General features: G+C 45.0%; 1 protein-coding gene across 3 annotated transcripts in view; it reads left to right on the top strand.

The window, feature by feature from the left end:
* The window catches only part of bcam (basal cell adhesion molecule (Lutheran blood group)), a 52313-nt gene that overhangs the window by 34408 nt on the left and 2000 nt on the right, over positions 1–15905 (top strand). Inside the window, exons 2-14 of one of the 3 annotated variants that reach the window (XM_019896132.1) lie at positions 3308–3435; positions 3629–3845; positions 6215–6288; positions 7419–7515; positions 7593–7775; positions 8797–8918; positions 9479–9620; positions 10300–10415; positions 11847–11988; positions 12974–13098; positions 13865–14006; positions 14406–14429; positions 14966–14998. In XM_019896132.1, the coding sequence (XP_019751691.1) occupies positions 3308–3435; positions 3629–3845; positions 6215–6288; positions 7419–7515; positions 7593–7775; positions 8797–8918; positions 9479–9620; positions 10300–10415; positions 11847–11988; positions 12974–13098; positions 13865–14006; positions 14406–14429; positions 14966–14998 (1545 nt within the window). The remainder of the gene's footprint in view (positions 1–3307; positions 3436–3628; positions 3846–6214; positions 6289–7418; positions 7516–7592; positions 7776–8796; positions 8919–9478; positions 9621–10299; positions 10416–11846; positions 11989–12973; positions 13099–13864; positions 14007–14405; positions 14430–14965; positions 14999–15905) is intronic. The other 2 variants (XM_019896133.1, XM_019896135.1) reach the window with 2 other exon arrangements.

The raw sequence follows: 15905 nt of genomic DNA, 5'->3' as shown, positions 1-15905 counted from the left end.
CCCCCCACACACACACCCCCACCCCCGCTCCCAGCCACTCCAGTCGCCTTTCACATTCGCCCTCGCTTTTTGATGCCCATTGTTGGCCTCCGAGTGCATGAGCGAGCGCGCCAGTGTGCTTGCGGCAGCAGCTGCTGGCCTGCACCTGTTCGGCTCTCATCAACCCTCCGTTGACAGAATTCAGAGCTTTACGTGGGGGTCCCCCCCACACCTCCTCCCCCATCCATTCACTGCCCCTCTACAGCCACCCTCCCACACACATGCATTGATTGTACTGTACAATAGACTACTGTACAGCGGGGCCAATACTATTTCACCTAATGCGGTCAACCCAAGTGCAGCGCAGTGACTCAGTGGTCAGCACGTCTGCCTTGCAGTTCTGCTGTTCCGGGTTTGAATCTCGGAGACTCCCTGCGTGGCATTTGCATGTTCTGTCTTTCACCAGTCGAAGAGTCAAAGTTGTTCATTTGTCTAGAAGTGCCATTCGGCTTGGCAACCAGTCCAAGTCGTAAATTGCGCCCCGCCTCTCAAAAAGCGTGTCTTTGAGACAAAGGGACAATTCAAAACAACGACCCTTTCCTTCTTTTCAAATATGACCTTTGATGGTGGATTTATCACAAATTTCGTGCATCATCGTCCTATCTTTGAGTGACTTGGAGAAAAAAAAAGGGAGCTCTGGAAATGTGATTTTATTATTTTTTTAAATCATTCATAGTCCATTACAGCTTCATTAGTTTTGCGATGTGGATGCGCAAGTTTTCTCGAACAGTAAAGTGAATCTCTCTGTACACATTTACAACACCAGGGAATGAGATGGAGCCGAATGAGAGCGGCCTCGTCTGCGTCAACTCGACATGAATAATAAATATCTTGTAAGCAGATGAAAATGGCGCACTGTACAAAATGGACAGGAATACATAGATACTATTTTTTATAAGACGTTATTTATTCACGAGTTTACGGCGTAGCAGCACTCCATGATATGACGTCAGATTTCTTTTTCTTCTTCAAGCCGATTATGTGGGTGCCACCTAATGTTCAGATGGTGGAACTACAGTTGAAAAACACCGTTACTGAAGCGGTCTTATTTTCCTTCTACAAGATTTTGTTCGACATATACTTCATTAAATTGATTGTGTTATTCATTTCATACTCCAGCATGATTGGCACCGAATCCACGTGATTGTAACCGATACCAGTATCGGCCGATCACTCTCATTGGATGATCGGCATCGCTATGGGCAGCTTAGAGCCCTGATCGGAACGTCCCGAGTATCATGTGCTCCGTCAGTAATAAATGCAAATGCCCGCATTTAATTGGCACGTGGGCACTCAAAACTGGAGCCCAGCCTTTCGTGACCTTCCGCTCGAGGTGACTGAGTCCTTTGCGCCAGAATTCTGTTTGCTTTGCCAACAGTCTAACTCACAATAATCCACTTAGCCACCAAGGTTGTTTTGGACCACACACACTCGCACTCATACAGGTAGACACACATACACACCGAGGGGACCATGATGCATGCAGTGGCTCCTCTTTACAGGCCGAACTGCTTCCCTCCCTCATGAGCAATGTTTGGGTGAGCGAGAAGACAAATGGGCGTTGTGTCTTTCTTTTTTGTCGACTTTTTTCGGCACTCTTCTGCTTGCCGGTGTGTGTGTGTGTGTGTGTGTGTGTGTGTGTGTGTGTTACGGATTAAACAATGGTCTTGGAGAGGGGGTCTTGAAACAAGCCCTGGTTTTGATGTCTGGAATACAGCAGTAGGTGAAAGGGAAAGGAGAGGATCCAGTTGGCTTCTTCTATTAATGAGGAAGAACGTGTGCGTGCGTGCGTGTGTGCGTGCGTGCGTGCGTGCGTGTGTGTGTGCGTGCGTGTGCGTGTGTGTGTGTGTGTGTGTGCATGCGCTTCTGCGGAGAGAGGAATTGAAGCAAAGTGCATAAAAGACGAGAGCGAGAGCATTGAAGACAGCTCTGCATTAACTTTTCAGGAGACGCAGGACCGATATCTCTTCTGCAGGTCGTCTCCTTTCTGCCGCCATGCTTTGACTCCTCGACAGTGTCTCGCATGCGCACACACACACCAATGCACACATACTGTACTTAGCTGGAGCTTTTTACCATTTTTTGGTTTCTCGCCAAAACACCTTAATAATAGATCAAATGTAAGTATGTGTGTGTGTGTGTGTGTGTGTGTGTGTGTGCGTGCGTGCGTGCGTGCGTGCGTGCGTGCGTGCGTGCGTGCGTGCGTGCGTGCGTGCGTGCGTGCGTGCGTGCGTGCGTGCGTGCGTGCGTGCGTGCGTGTGTGTGTGTGTGTGTCCATGTCACAGTCTGACCGTCTCATTCCCATCTGTCTCGCTACCCGGTCATGCCCCCCAGGAGTCTCACACACACCCACACACACACACACACACACACACACACACACACACACACACACACTTTCCCTCTCTTTGGGTAAATCGGATTATCTGGCCTGAGTAAACTAACGAGACCCCCATGTAGCAAGACGCACCCACCCTACACCCCGCATTTCCCTCCAAGCCCTACGACCACACCCATTCTCTGACCCCCCACCCCCCCACACACACAAACGCATACACATACACACACTCAAGGCTCACACTGGATTGAGGATTCCCTAATTATGCTCTAATTGCCCAGCTCTATCTGTCCAGCTGTCTGGTCTGTAAAGCAGATTGATCATTACAGGACCAACGATCGCGAATGACCGTGTGTGTGTGTGTGTGTGTGTGTGTGTGTGTGTGTGTGTGTGTGTGTGTGTGTGTGTGTGTGCGTGTGTGCGCGTGTGTCTAAACGTCACACGTCCACATCGGCTGACTCTCCACTCGATGCAAATTAAATTTGCCTGTTTTCCAAAAGATCAAACACGTGGACTGTGTGCGTTACATTTGGGCTCTTTGTGCATGTGCCAGTGAGTCACTTGATCGAATCTACTGAATGCGTGTGTGGGTGTACATTGATGCCTCCTCCATAGTCCCCTTACATGTTTCCTTTCCTAATTTCAGGTTGTCCACTCATCTCTTCTTATGTCACTGCAGACAGCAAACACGCTTTCATCCGTCCTTGCCCCGTTATTGGGACGGGCCCCTCTAGACGTTGTCTTCCCTTCCCTTCCCGCTCTCTCTAGCTTTCTCACAACGCATCAATTATTCACATGTAGATTTTGTAGCTGAGAAATTGACGACATGGTTCATTTATTATTCACGTGCTGCGTTGCTGGGCGAGGCAAATACTTGTGTAAACTTACTTGCGCTAAAGTATACTCAACCCTGTGTCTTTGTCTCGGCAGTGTGCCGAGCGTTGGTGACGGTCAACGTGCCTCCGGAAGTGGAGGTGTTGAAGGACGAGACTGCCAAGCTGCCCTGCACGTACACCGCGTCGCCGTCGTCCGACAACACCATCGTGGAGTGGCACGTCGTGAGTGATTGCTCTTACCTTTGAGTTCCGTTTGCTCCAGCGTTGTCCCATATGGGGACCTAGCGTGCTAGCATTTTTACGTTTCTATTTTATATTCTCACTAGCTTTTTGCAATAGGACCTGACCACAGGTCATGTAATCTTGCTACGTGTCGGCTGAACAACGCTCCTTCCCTTTTTCTTTGTCTTTTTAGGAGGTTCAGGGAAACAGGAAGCGCGTGGCTTACCTCACGCAGGGCGGCGAGGCCAAAAGCGACAAGGACGCGCCCCTGAACGGCCGCGTCAGCATCAGCGAGGACAACACCTTAACCATCGCGTCGGTCCAACCCTCCGATGGACTCGTCTTCTTCTGCTCAGTCACCGCCGGACCTGCTGGCAATGGACAAGCCTCCACTATGATCAAAGTTTTTTGTGAGTCCGCCTCATGCCTGGCTTACGATTTTCACAGTCTCAGACTAAAAACTGAAAGTCAGAATGAAGTTTTAGAATTTTACTAGAGTCACAGCACGCTCCCGTCATTCCCGTCATTTTGTGTCAGGTGGCAAGTAATGTTTTAGATGAGTCTTTTCCTAGTCTTGGCTTTATGACAATATCAAATGTGTCTTTTAGTCTTTTTGATATGGTCAACAACAAAACCGATGGAAATGATTTGCACCGTGGGGGAGAAAAATGCCAAAAGAATGAGAGTTGTAGTCTTGTAAATAGTGACCGTGCAAAATTTAAGTTTGAGAACAGTCTGTGAGCGCTTTCTGAGCTAGAATGCAAACACGCTAACAGTATGCTGGCCTTCATAAACGTGACAAGTGACCGCCAGCTTTGCGGAATTTTCGAAATATCTTTGAATGAGCGCTTTAAATGCTTCTAAAATCTTAAAATAAATTCACCCCTCCCCCCAAAAAATGGCAACTGACTGCTGAAGTACGATTTATTCTATTGCCCAACAATCTTTCATTTGTGCTAGCTAAGTCGGATTTTTAGCACAAGGGTCGGCATTTGAAACATCATGGTGATTTTGATCCAGTGTCGAATTTTGGCTATTTTTAACGGAACACACTTTGGTAGATTGGCAGATGATTGACAGCCGGGTACGGTTTCCAGGAGGTAATGAGATGAGATTAAAACATACTTAGCGTGCTTCAAAGCGCTTGAAAATGCACGCACGTGACTATATTCCAACACGTCTCGACATTGTGGGAGGAAGTTAGCCATGAAATCACTCGCCCTAACTCTGGGGCGATGCGAGTAAAAGTATGAAGGGTGTCTAATCAGGGGTGACTGTGGGTGGTCCAAGGACACCCACGCAGAGTTGGCGGGGTCGAACCCCTCCAAGTGTGATTTCGCTGACATGTATCAGACATGACAGGTGTGATTGAACTTTTCATCACTTGTGTCGAGAATGATTAGCTGGTGGTTAATTGACCCCCACTGAACTTATTAAAGAAAATGGCCGAGGGTGTACCAGTGGACGATGCTCGTCACGATATTGGAGATTTGTTCTGTTTTGTTTTTTTTTGATATGATAGAAAAATGCCAAAAGAACAAGACAGCATACATCGTTCGCATTTTGTTATGAATTAAAAAATAATCTGATCATCTGCCGTCTGTTGAAGATAGAAAGAAGGAAAAAAACATTTTTTTGTGGTCCAGCTTGTACTCAGAAACGGTGCTGCCATGTTAACCATTAACTGCAATTTTGGTCAGTGGTGAGGGGGCGACTTTTATTAACAGTGGAGTGTCGGACAGTACCGCAATGAAGTGCTATTTGAACGTTTCGTTTCGAGCACTTAGTGGAAGAACACAGCCCGCAGCTATTCAACAGTTACATTCGGCAGCCGGAATCTACTAGTGAGGAGGATGAATTATATGACGTCTTTCGTGTTTTTATGGTCTCCTGGAAGCTGAGCTATGCTGGTTTCTGGGCTTTGCCATCACGAGTAAATGGCCCCTCAGAGGAAATACAGCTTTAGAGAGCCTGTCAAGCGAATTCTGAGAATTCTTTGTTTGCTGATCGTTGCTAAAAGATGTGCACACTCAGAAGTATTTTGGACTCTATTGTGGCGCGTCAAACTGTTGCTCACCAATTCAGTATAGCCGATTTTTTTTTGTTTGTTTGTTAGTTTTTCAGTGACACACCTTGGCCCCAACATGAGTCGCACCTCACCCACTACAAAAGAATGTTAGAGTGCCTTGTTGTCAATTGTGAGTGCACACACGTCATGCAGAGAAACATGGAAAAGTGATGTGGCGGCGAGGGGTATTTAAATAAATCTGGCTTGGTAGCACTTCGTTATTATTGTGGGGAAAAAGCCCTTTTGTTTTTCTAAGCTTTGGACAGCTGCCGGTGCATCTTGCACCTGTGTGATTATTTTTACAAGCTTGGGAGTTTTTTCTTTCTTTTTTTTTGTGTGTACGTGCATGTGCGTGCGCGCGTGTGTGTGTGGGTTTGTGTGTGTGTGTGTGTGTGTGTGTGTGTGTGTGTGTGTGTGTGTGTGTGTGTGTGTGTGTGTGTGTGTGTGTGTGTGTGTTTGATCCAAGCCTTATCGTCTCATGTGAAGCGGATCACGGTTGGAATAACGCCGAGCAGGATATTTACTGCTCAACTGAATTAACAAGGTCAGGAGCCAGCGTGGGATGGCCGCGCTGTTTTGTGTGTTTGCATCTCGAGGTTAAAGGTGCGGGTGTTGCTTCCTCTGAATCATAATGATATGATCGTTTATCATCATGTTCATCTACTTCTGTTTTTTTTTTTTTTTTCGTTTTTATTTTTTTGCCTCCCTCAGTTGCTCCAGAGAAGCCCACCCTCACACAAGCGTCAAGCCAAGCCATTTCTGTGGGACAGCCTGACAGCTCCGAGGTTTGTTTGCAATGTTGTCACTGTGTGTGTGTGTGTGGGGGGGGCTGATATACGGATACCGGATCCCTCATTCGGTACACTTGCACAATATAATGACATTCAATACAAAATGTGTTGATTCAATTTTTATTAGAGTTCGGCCTCGAGCACAAAATCCTAATTCGCTAATCATGTCAACACCAGCGAATAACTTCCGAATGGTTTAGAATTTTACCCATTCAACTTGTCTGGAAAAAACACATCATCATCATCTAACAAATGGAAAAAAATCCAACTTGATCTAAATGGTAAGGGGAATGTACTTCATATAGTGCTTTATATACACCAGATGGTGCCCAAAGCGTTTTATGAAGACGGGCATTCAATTATAATAAAGCTTATCTATTAAACTGGAAGGTACGGTGGCAGATGCTTTTCTTTTTCTTTTTAGTTTAAAATGGCTTGCTTTACCCAAGATCCGATGCCACGTTGTGGCCAAAGCTAGTATCTAGGTCAGGTTTTGCGCCTGTTGGTGTTGTAAATAATAAATCCTTATTGCCCAACACCAGCTGCATCCATTAGCTAAGCGAGTTAGCCAGCTGGGCTGAAGTTGGTTCACACCCTTCATTTGTTTGCCTTCATTTGTGACAGAGTGAGTCATAGGCCGGCAACAAACAAAGGAAAGAGGCATTGATATTCTGCTGAGATGAGCGTCACCGACCGTACTGCCGAATGATTTATTTAGCGTTCATTAGCTGGCTAACTATTTTCATCCACACGCATAAACTTGGTGTACCGCTCAAAGGAACCAGCCTGGCTCCACACAACGCACGCGTACTCCTCACATGAACACATATTGGGCTCCCCATTCAAATGACGATACACATGTGGCAAAATTAAAAGTTGTTGTGATCCGTGTCTAAAAATTATGACGTCAGATTTTCCACTTCCATTGGAATCCCCACAGCTTTAGTTTGTATACAGTGCAACACAAAAATGTGACGGTTTTTGGTTTTGACAGGCTGGAAGAGGTAATTGGAAGTACAGCTCATTTCATTGGGGAACACTGATTCAACAAGCAATTAGACTGAGTAATTCAAGGGAGAGCAGTACCGACGACGGAATGCTAACACTTTGGTCCTGTCAATCAGATTGGTAGCTGCGTGACAATGAATGGGCACCCGCAGCCAAGGATCATCTGGTTTAAAGATGGCCAGCCCCTTGCGGAGGTCAAGGACAAGAAAGAAAGTATGTCGATAAATATAAGTGTAGAATTGTTATCGCCCCGTTGAACACAACTCACATTATCACTCTTGATCGGAAAGAGACCTACATGGTTCCGTCGCTGGTGAAGGAGGCATCGGGCCTGTACACCGTCAGAAGCACCCTCTACATGCAGCCCGTCAAGGCCGACAAGGACTCGGTGTTCGAGTGCACGGTGGAGTACAGCATGCCGGGGGAGCAGATCAAGCAGAAGAAGTCCGACACGATCAACCTCAACCTCAACTGTGAGCGTACCAAATGGCAGGCCTCCTTTGAAAATGTCTGTGATGAACGCGGCTCTTATTTTGTTGTTGTTCTCGCTAACTTACCAACGACTAGCGTGTTATCGAACCAATTATGAGTGCCCCCCCCCCCATCCTCCCACTGAGAGTGCAGGTGAGCCACGCCACACCAGTGCTGAATGGAAAACAGAATGGTCAAAGTAGTAGCATAGCTTACTTTTTAAGATTCGTGCTAAGTCGCGGTAGCGTTATCTCATGTAGCATCTCAAATTGTCTGTACACTTTCAAACTTTCAACAGATTAACTGAAATGTGAATACACATCTGTTCGTTTTGTAACATTTTGACCAGTGATTATCTATCATAGCTCAAGAGACTTTGATTGTGGAATGCTACATCGTGACATGAAGTTCTTTCAATGGAATCAAATAAAAACAACACAAATATCACTAAAATGAAAAAGCAATGCATGAAATTACGACTGCATAGTTATTGAATGCTAGCTAGCTGTTTATGGAATCAAATAAAAGTGTAAAAAAGTAGCTAAAGTAGTCACGTTAGCATTATCAGGATGCTCTCCATAGCTACCTAGCAGCTAGTTGCTCTTTTAGTACGATTCAATAGAAATAACACAAGATTTTTTTTTTTTTTTACATACCTTATAGACCATAAACCGAGTTCTATATAAGGTAAAGTATTTTTGTTTCTGTTTTTTTTTTTTAACTACTTAAGTCCGTAACCGCTCACTCAAATTACAGTTTTACTTTGAAGTTGATTCTGGTACATTATAAGGCACCATTACAGCTTCTGAACGTCATGTAGCTGATTCTTTGTTGCCGTCACGGTTAATACGCCCACCGCAGAAGTCAAAGAATGTGGAGAATGAGGCGAGGAAAGAGGAGTAACTGGGAAAGTACTTTTGGAATGCTTTGTACGTCTATTGATGACAAAGTATGGCGATGGAAACTCACCCAGTCGAAGAATTCTCACCTGTTCCCTTCCAATCTCTGTCCTTGTCCATCTAGACCCCTCGGAGACGGCGACGTTTACGCTTGTCAACCCTGGCGCCGTCAAAGAGGGCGACAACGTCACCATGAAGTGCGAGACAGATGGAAACCCTCAGCCCGAGTTTGAATTCACCAAAGACGTACGTTCAAAGACATTGTGAGATGAAACCAAAGGAGAACATATTTTTCTTTTTTCTTTTTTTGTTTTCATCCTAAACTGCAGAAAATCTACATATCATTGCTGTCCAACAAAAAGCCGGGCTTACATTTTTTTATATCTAAATTAAAAAAAAAGAAAAAAAAGAAAATGTATTTCTGCTCTGTTTTTATATTCATCCAAACACAAAGAAAAATGTTTAGTGTTTTTTTTTTTTTTTTTAAATTTTAGTTCAGAAACTAATTTTAAAAGGATACATGAGTTTTGTCTTGTGGCAGGCAGTGCAGTATCAATTTGCGTGTTCACTTGTTGCTAGGCTAACCTGCCCTCAGGTCATATGAAGAAAATGTACATGTAGTCACTGAACAAATTAAGTGTGTAAGTCACAGTACAACAGTTTGCCGGTAGTTATTAGAATTGTTAGCCATGCAAATTTTTCCTCTGCGTAAAATTCACAACCATTTTTCAAAACGAAAAAACCAATGACTTTTAAGAGGCTCTTCGGCATTTTTTTTTTTTTTTTGTGTTCCTCCCTTCCTCCAGGACAAGGTCGTCTTGGGCCAGGACGGCCTCCTGACCTTGAAATCCGCCAAGCGCACCGATGCCGGCGTGTACACGTGCAAGGCCATCGACTTCGACAACCTCGACGCTGACCTGACGGGCGAGATCACCCTCAGCGTGCACTGTGAGTGACCTGCGCGAACATCACCATCACCGCCCAGTGGCCCGCATATACTCTATGGATTCATACATTGATTATATTATTAAATGCACAGTGACAAGTAGTGGAGAATGTAAACGTCAAACTGCAGAAAACAGTCAGCTGCATAGGTAACTCTATTCTTTATGCCCATACGGCTTTCCATTTGTCTCAAGTACCAAAGTCCGATCTGTCATTCGAGAGCTGTTCTTAACATATAGCAACCCCCCCACTGACCCCCGACATGGCGACGATGTCACGTTAAAAATCCTTCACAGACCTTACTCAAAATCACCCATGATAATCTTTCAGACATAACCGATGAATGCGCTTTATTTGACTTTGATCTGAAAGGAGGGAAAACGGCCAAATCGTCGGGGGACGTGTGTGGAAAGGACGAAAGGGTCCGACCGTCCATTCGGATTGTTCACGGTTCAGGCGTCACTTTCAAGCCATCCTAATTTGAGACTATCAAACACATTAAGGGAAGATAACCTCGGAATTGTACGGAACGGGCTCAGCACAACGTGGGCTTAACTTCAGAGAAAAGCCATGAGCTTTGTACTTCCAAATATTCCGCTTTGTGTAACCCTATTAAGGGCTTTATTACATGCTCGCCAAGGCTCTAAATTGATTTTTTTCTCTCCCCTCCACCCCATGTCAGACATTGATCCGATGAGTGTGACTCCGGCGAAGCCTCAGGTTGTCATGCTTGGAGACAGCGTGGAGTGGCAGTGTAAGACCAAAGCCTCTGCCCCGCATACAGTGCAGTGGAAAAAGGTGAGCCGTGTGTTTTCATCTGCTTTTTCGCCGACACCGGGCAAATATCACACCTTATTGCCAGAGAGGTGATCATTTGACATTTTGGAGAAATAATTTTATGTGACATTTCATTTCCGGCTACAAAGCACCAGGTGCAAAGCAGGAGTGACCCTTGAAAATGTGCTCCGTAGCCTTTTTGAAAATGCATGTAGCCCCCCCGCCCCCAAGCCACGTTCACAAAGCAACATCAAATTTGTCTATCCCGAATAGACTCACAACAAAGTGTCAAAAACCCAAGCCCAAAAAGACATAAGAAGTCTGCCATTTTGGTTTGAAGAGACCATTTTAGGGTCATTTCTTTTTCAGATTGTTTACACATTTGAACCCCGTATAGACAGATGGGCAACCCTAAAAAGGCGAAAAAGTTTTCATCTCGACATGTGGAGGCAGCACGACAGCAAAGTTTGGCAACTCACCGTAAAACACCAATCACAATGATCCTCTGAAATCTCATAATTCAGCTCCACAAAGTGAGAGATGGCCACTTGTGGAGCCAATTTGTCATCGCCTATCGGACAAAAACCAAACAATTGTGGCCCACTGGATTTACTTCCTGAAAGAGTCCAACTTGATCCAAGAGGAGACCAGGGACGGCAGCAGTAAAATCTAAAAACAATTAAAATAATAATAACAATAAAATTGTAAAAAAAAAAAAAAAAAAAAAAAAAACACGTCAGCAGTCATGCCCGGTTGTGATTTGCTGTCGACACACCGCAGCAGTAGTGTCCTTCAGTAGTGTCACGCCCAGAATATTTCCCAGTTGTTGTCGGGCTTTACATATCTTCTGTTATGTCTTGTTGACATCAAGTATCAAGTACAACTTTATGTGCCGCTTTATTGGAAGAAAAACCCTTTCTCGTTCTTTCTAATGTGGCACGATCTCCTTGGGAAAAATCACATTGGCCCACCGACGTGTCATTTTGTTATCGCTGTGCGAATGTGTGTGAACCCCGCACTTTGTGCTTTCCCATCTACTCACAGGCCACAACATTAGGTACACTGACACCGTGGACCAAGTTTCAATGCAAAAAGGGGATGTGTGATAAATAACCAAAAAGATTGTCAACTACTTCGTGTGATGCAGTGCAAACCACAGCCACAATAAAAACATATTCATTAACACCTCAATCACACTATCTTAGTAAAAGCCAAAAAAAATCATATGGTTGTACCTGATAAGGGCAGCACAGCTAATCAAGGCTCCAGCTCACCTACGCACTGAGGACAAGCACGATGGAAAACAGGAGAATGTAAAATTTCAAAAGCTCCAACTCAGCCACGCCTCTAATGACGACCAACACAACAGAAAATGGATGGATGGCTGTCCCGAAATGAAGTGTCCTCTGAGCGCAGCAACGGCTTGCATTGTCCGTGTTTTCATCGCCGCAGGGTTCCGAGGTTCTCTCTCAGGACGGGACCCTCTCGATAACGGCCGACTCGTACGAGAAAGACGGAGAGTACAGGTGCGTCGGGGCCGTGCCGTCCGTGCCGGGACTGATGGACCAGGCTAGCGCCACCCTCACCATTAAAGGTACCACGCTGACACTGGCATGACTTCAAAAGTCTCGGAATCACTGCACAGTCATCATTTGTTGAGCGTGGGGGTTGGGTTGGCTGCACGACACACAAAATCGATTGAATGGTGACCAAATATTGAATTCATTATTCATATTATATTTTTTTAAGCCTTGTGCGTGTACTATAACACAAAAATCTATGCGTGTGAGATTCAGCTATTATTTTTGTCAACTTGGGGTCACCATCCTCATGTTGTAAAGTACTGTAGCATCTATGCCTATTTTTGACCGAATGCGTGTGACTTTAAAAAGGCAGAGAGGGCCCTGCCTGTTGAGCGATGTCAGAATCAGTGAATGAGAATGTCAAGTGGCAAAACGGTCACTGTGCTGAGTGATTCGGATTTCTCTGGCTATTCCCAAAACATGTTTCTATCGCTCAGTTAGCTTGCCAGTAGCAGCTTGGCTATAACACATGCGCATGACTCAACAGCTAGCTAGCTTCTCTCATTCCCATTCAAAAAGAGGACAGTGGTGCTTTCTCTGACCACTGGAAATGTCAAGATTGAAAAAAATATATATCAGCTAAATCTAAACACATAAACTGTGAGCTATGATTATGTATTTTATTTGTTAAAATATTAGGGTCCAACACGGTACGGTATGGTTAAATGTTTTTACCTGTAAAAAGGAATACAGAAAATTAAAAAAATGATAAAACTCTCCTCAATCGTTGGGGTACTGGGATTCGGTTTAAGGCTCGAATCACTTATCCAGTCCAAAGTCAACCGCATCTGTATAAACCATCAAAAGTTATTTCTCCTCCGACACGCCAACAGGATGCTAACAATGCGTGTTAGCTGACTCTGCTGTCGCTCAGGAAGGACGCGGCACAGTTGGAGGAAGCGGCCAAGCCGGGGCGTCGCTTCCCACCTCGTCGGTTTACGCCCAGCGCGAGATGGAAGCGTTTTATTTCCGCGCTCTTCCTCTGTCCCTCCGCAGGAAAGCCCGTGATCGAAACGCTGGTCGGCGGGGAGGTGTCCAACGAAGGGGATGCGATATCCCTCAAATGCTCCGCCTACGGCTCCCCCGTCCCGCAGTTCACCTGGAAGCCCTCGGGAAAAGAGGTACAGGCCTCAGTCGGAGCTCGCGAGCTCGTCAATGCTAACGCAACAATTGAACATCTTTGCTTTGTGTTCATTCTGGTCCAACAGGATCAAAGTTGTTCACAGAAAGTCGTTAAATGGCTGAGGGAGCGATAGATACGCTTTCTTGAAAAATATATAAAACATTTTCTTCTTTTGAAATATTTTTTTTTCAAAAATGTGGAGATTTTGGTTAAAGTTATCTTTTTTTTCTTGATCAAATTGAAAATTCTATACATTTTCTCCCCCTCAAATAAATTATAAAAAGAAATTTTGATTTTACAAACCAATGAGAGACAGGGCTCTACCAGCGTTGTTCAAGGGAACAGTTTAAAATATTTGATCACATAACACAATTGTCGTTATTATTATGATTTCATTGTGTAAGCAAAGCTGTATAAACAGATCATCAGAAATTCAGAGCGCTTCAGTGTGCCTGAGCAGGGCCGGGGAAATTGTGTTTTACTCACTCTATTTTGCTATTAATGCACTTGAATTGAAAAGAAAAGCCCCCGTCGGCATGAGGCGGCTTGGCGTGACATCAAGTGAAATAATAAAAGGGGAAAAAAACTATCACGAATTCCTTTCAACTGCAGCGTTTCATCTGTACATGCTGATGTCTGCGGTATTAAAACATGAACAGAGGCTCGGGTTGGAACTTTTGATGGGGGGGTTGGGGGGGGGGGGAAAAGCGAAAAATTATGATGACAGAACATGAGTGTGACGCGATTGTCTGTTCCTGCCGCAGTCCGTGACGGTGGAGGGCAACAAGGTGGTGAGCACCGTCGTCCTGGCAGCCAGCGCCGCCGTCGTGAAGGACGGCGTGACCTGCGAGGTGGCCAATGAGTATGGCACCGATAGCAAGACCTTCAGCGTGTCTCTCAAAAGAGGTCAGACACCCATTTTTTTGCCCCCCCCACCCTCCCACCAAAAAAAGCCCATTAAATCCTCGCCCCACCAAAAAATCCTGATGCTTTTGTTTTTGCTGCATGCCCATGACTCATTTGTTTTCTTTGTGAGTATTGGCGCAAAAAAAAAAACAAAAAAAAAACCTAAACAAAAGCCAAATTATGTTCACTTGCTGCTAATTTCACATTTTTGAAAAATTGCTGCCTTTTGGCTCATTTCTGTGCCTTCCATTTAGTGGGTAAACAACCCTCTTTCACACAATCTTGCAAATTTATTTTTTTTTTTGTCTTCCTGCACCACATCAACCCGTCAGCGTTTCACACTATCTTCTTCTTCTGGTCATTTTCTTTTGTTTGTTTGTTTGTTTGTTTGTTTTGCAGCTATTCAAAACTCCGCAGACAGAGGTAGAGCCTTCTCCCTCCTCCTCCTCCTCTTGTCCCTCCTGCTTTCAGGACTCTTTCTTGTTCCGACCCTGTCGTTTTAGTACCCCCGCCCCCTTGACCCCTTCCTTCTTCACCCACCTGCCCCATTCCCTCCATCTTAAACACACACACACACACACACACATACACACACACACACACACACACACACACACACTGCTGCATTGCAATCTTGTACATGAGCCCTCTTGCTACCAAACACTGTGGATATTGTATATTGTTCTTCTTTTTCTTCTCTTGTCACATTTGTAATGTCTGTCGGATATTTTGTGGACGCTGCAACACTTTTTTTTTTTTTTGTGGCCCTCGGGGGACAATAAAGGATTCTATTCTATTCTAATTATCTTCTATCCCTTCCTTTCCACTTCTGTGTGCGTCTCCTTTCGGCTTCTCGTTGCACGCTCGTCCTCTTTTCCTTTGCCGTTTGTGTGCCTTTGCATGTTTTATGGCGTTGCTTTGCTAAGCTACTGGACTGAGCGACTTTCTTTTTCTCAAAGTGCTGCTCTCTGGAAACCCTGTGCTTAAGTCAGGTCTGTAACCGCTAACTTGACTTGCGTGCTTTTTGTCCACCTGTGTGTGTGTGTGTGTGTGTGTGTGTGTGTGTGTGTGTGTGTGTGTGTGTGTGTGTGTGTGGTTGACTCTCCGTACACGATGTAGTACATTTGTGTTTTGACAAGAGCTGCTTGTGTACGCATGCTTGTATTACTGCCGTCGTGGGGACAGACGTCACTGTCGGACTTTTAGTTTTACAGCTTTCAGATTAGAAACGCCGCACGATGACCTCATTTGCTTTTAGATGACACTTCTTGAATGCAGGCAAAAACGAATTGTCCAATTAAAAGTATGGGAAAATCCCTGCTCTTTGTTGGTGACGTGGGCAGAGCACGTCTGTGAATTGCGAAAATCAATTCCTATGTATCAAGCCCTCATTAAGGCTGCCGATACCAGCCACCGATACTTAAGGCAAAAAAAAAAAATCCTTAATTGGTGCTACAATGCGAACATTTGACGCATCGGCGAATTAAGGTGAGAAACAAAAAGCATTTTGTTTGTAGTTATTTAATTTTCACATTTTGGAGAAACGTGTTCTTTATTTTCAACTGGTCCAACATTTCAGAATAAGTGGCACAGGAAGGCACGCTCCTGGACTTCCTGTTTTTCACTAGCTAGCGATTAATACGAAAGGTTGTTTCCGACAAGATTTTGGCAGCCCAAAATGTGATCGTAGAAGAGTATCGTAACGTCCTGTCTCCACGAGTCTAGTAATAAAAAATGTAGGTGGGGCCGGGGGAGGGGTGGGGGTGGGGGGTGTTGTGATGTGGTCATCGTGTCGTGGCTGGTCAGCAGCTTCATTGGTGTGAATATGCAGGTCCCGTTATTTTGGGTCCCATCACATTTCATTCTTCTGCATTTAAGACTAACTCCACATCCCACTTC

Source organism: Hippocampus comes, unplaced genomic scaffold, assembly GCF_001891065.2.
Source record: "Hippocampus comes isolate QL1 unplaced genomic scaffold, H_comes_QL1_v1.1 scaffold55, whole genome shotgun sequence".
In the NCBI taxonomy this organism is placed as follows: Eukaryota; Metazoa; Chordata; class Actinopteri; order Syngnathiformes; family Syngnathidae; genus Hippocampus; species Hippocampus comes.
The sequence above is the reverse complement of the archived record's forward strand: the minus strand, read 5'-3'. Positions and strand labels throughout refer to the sequence as shown.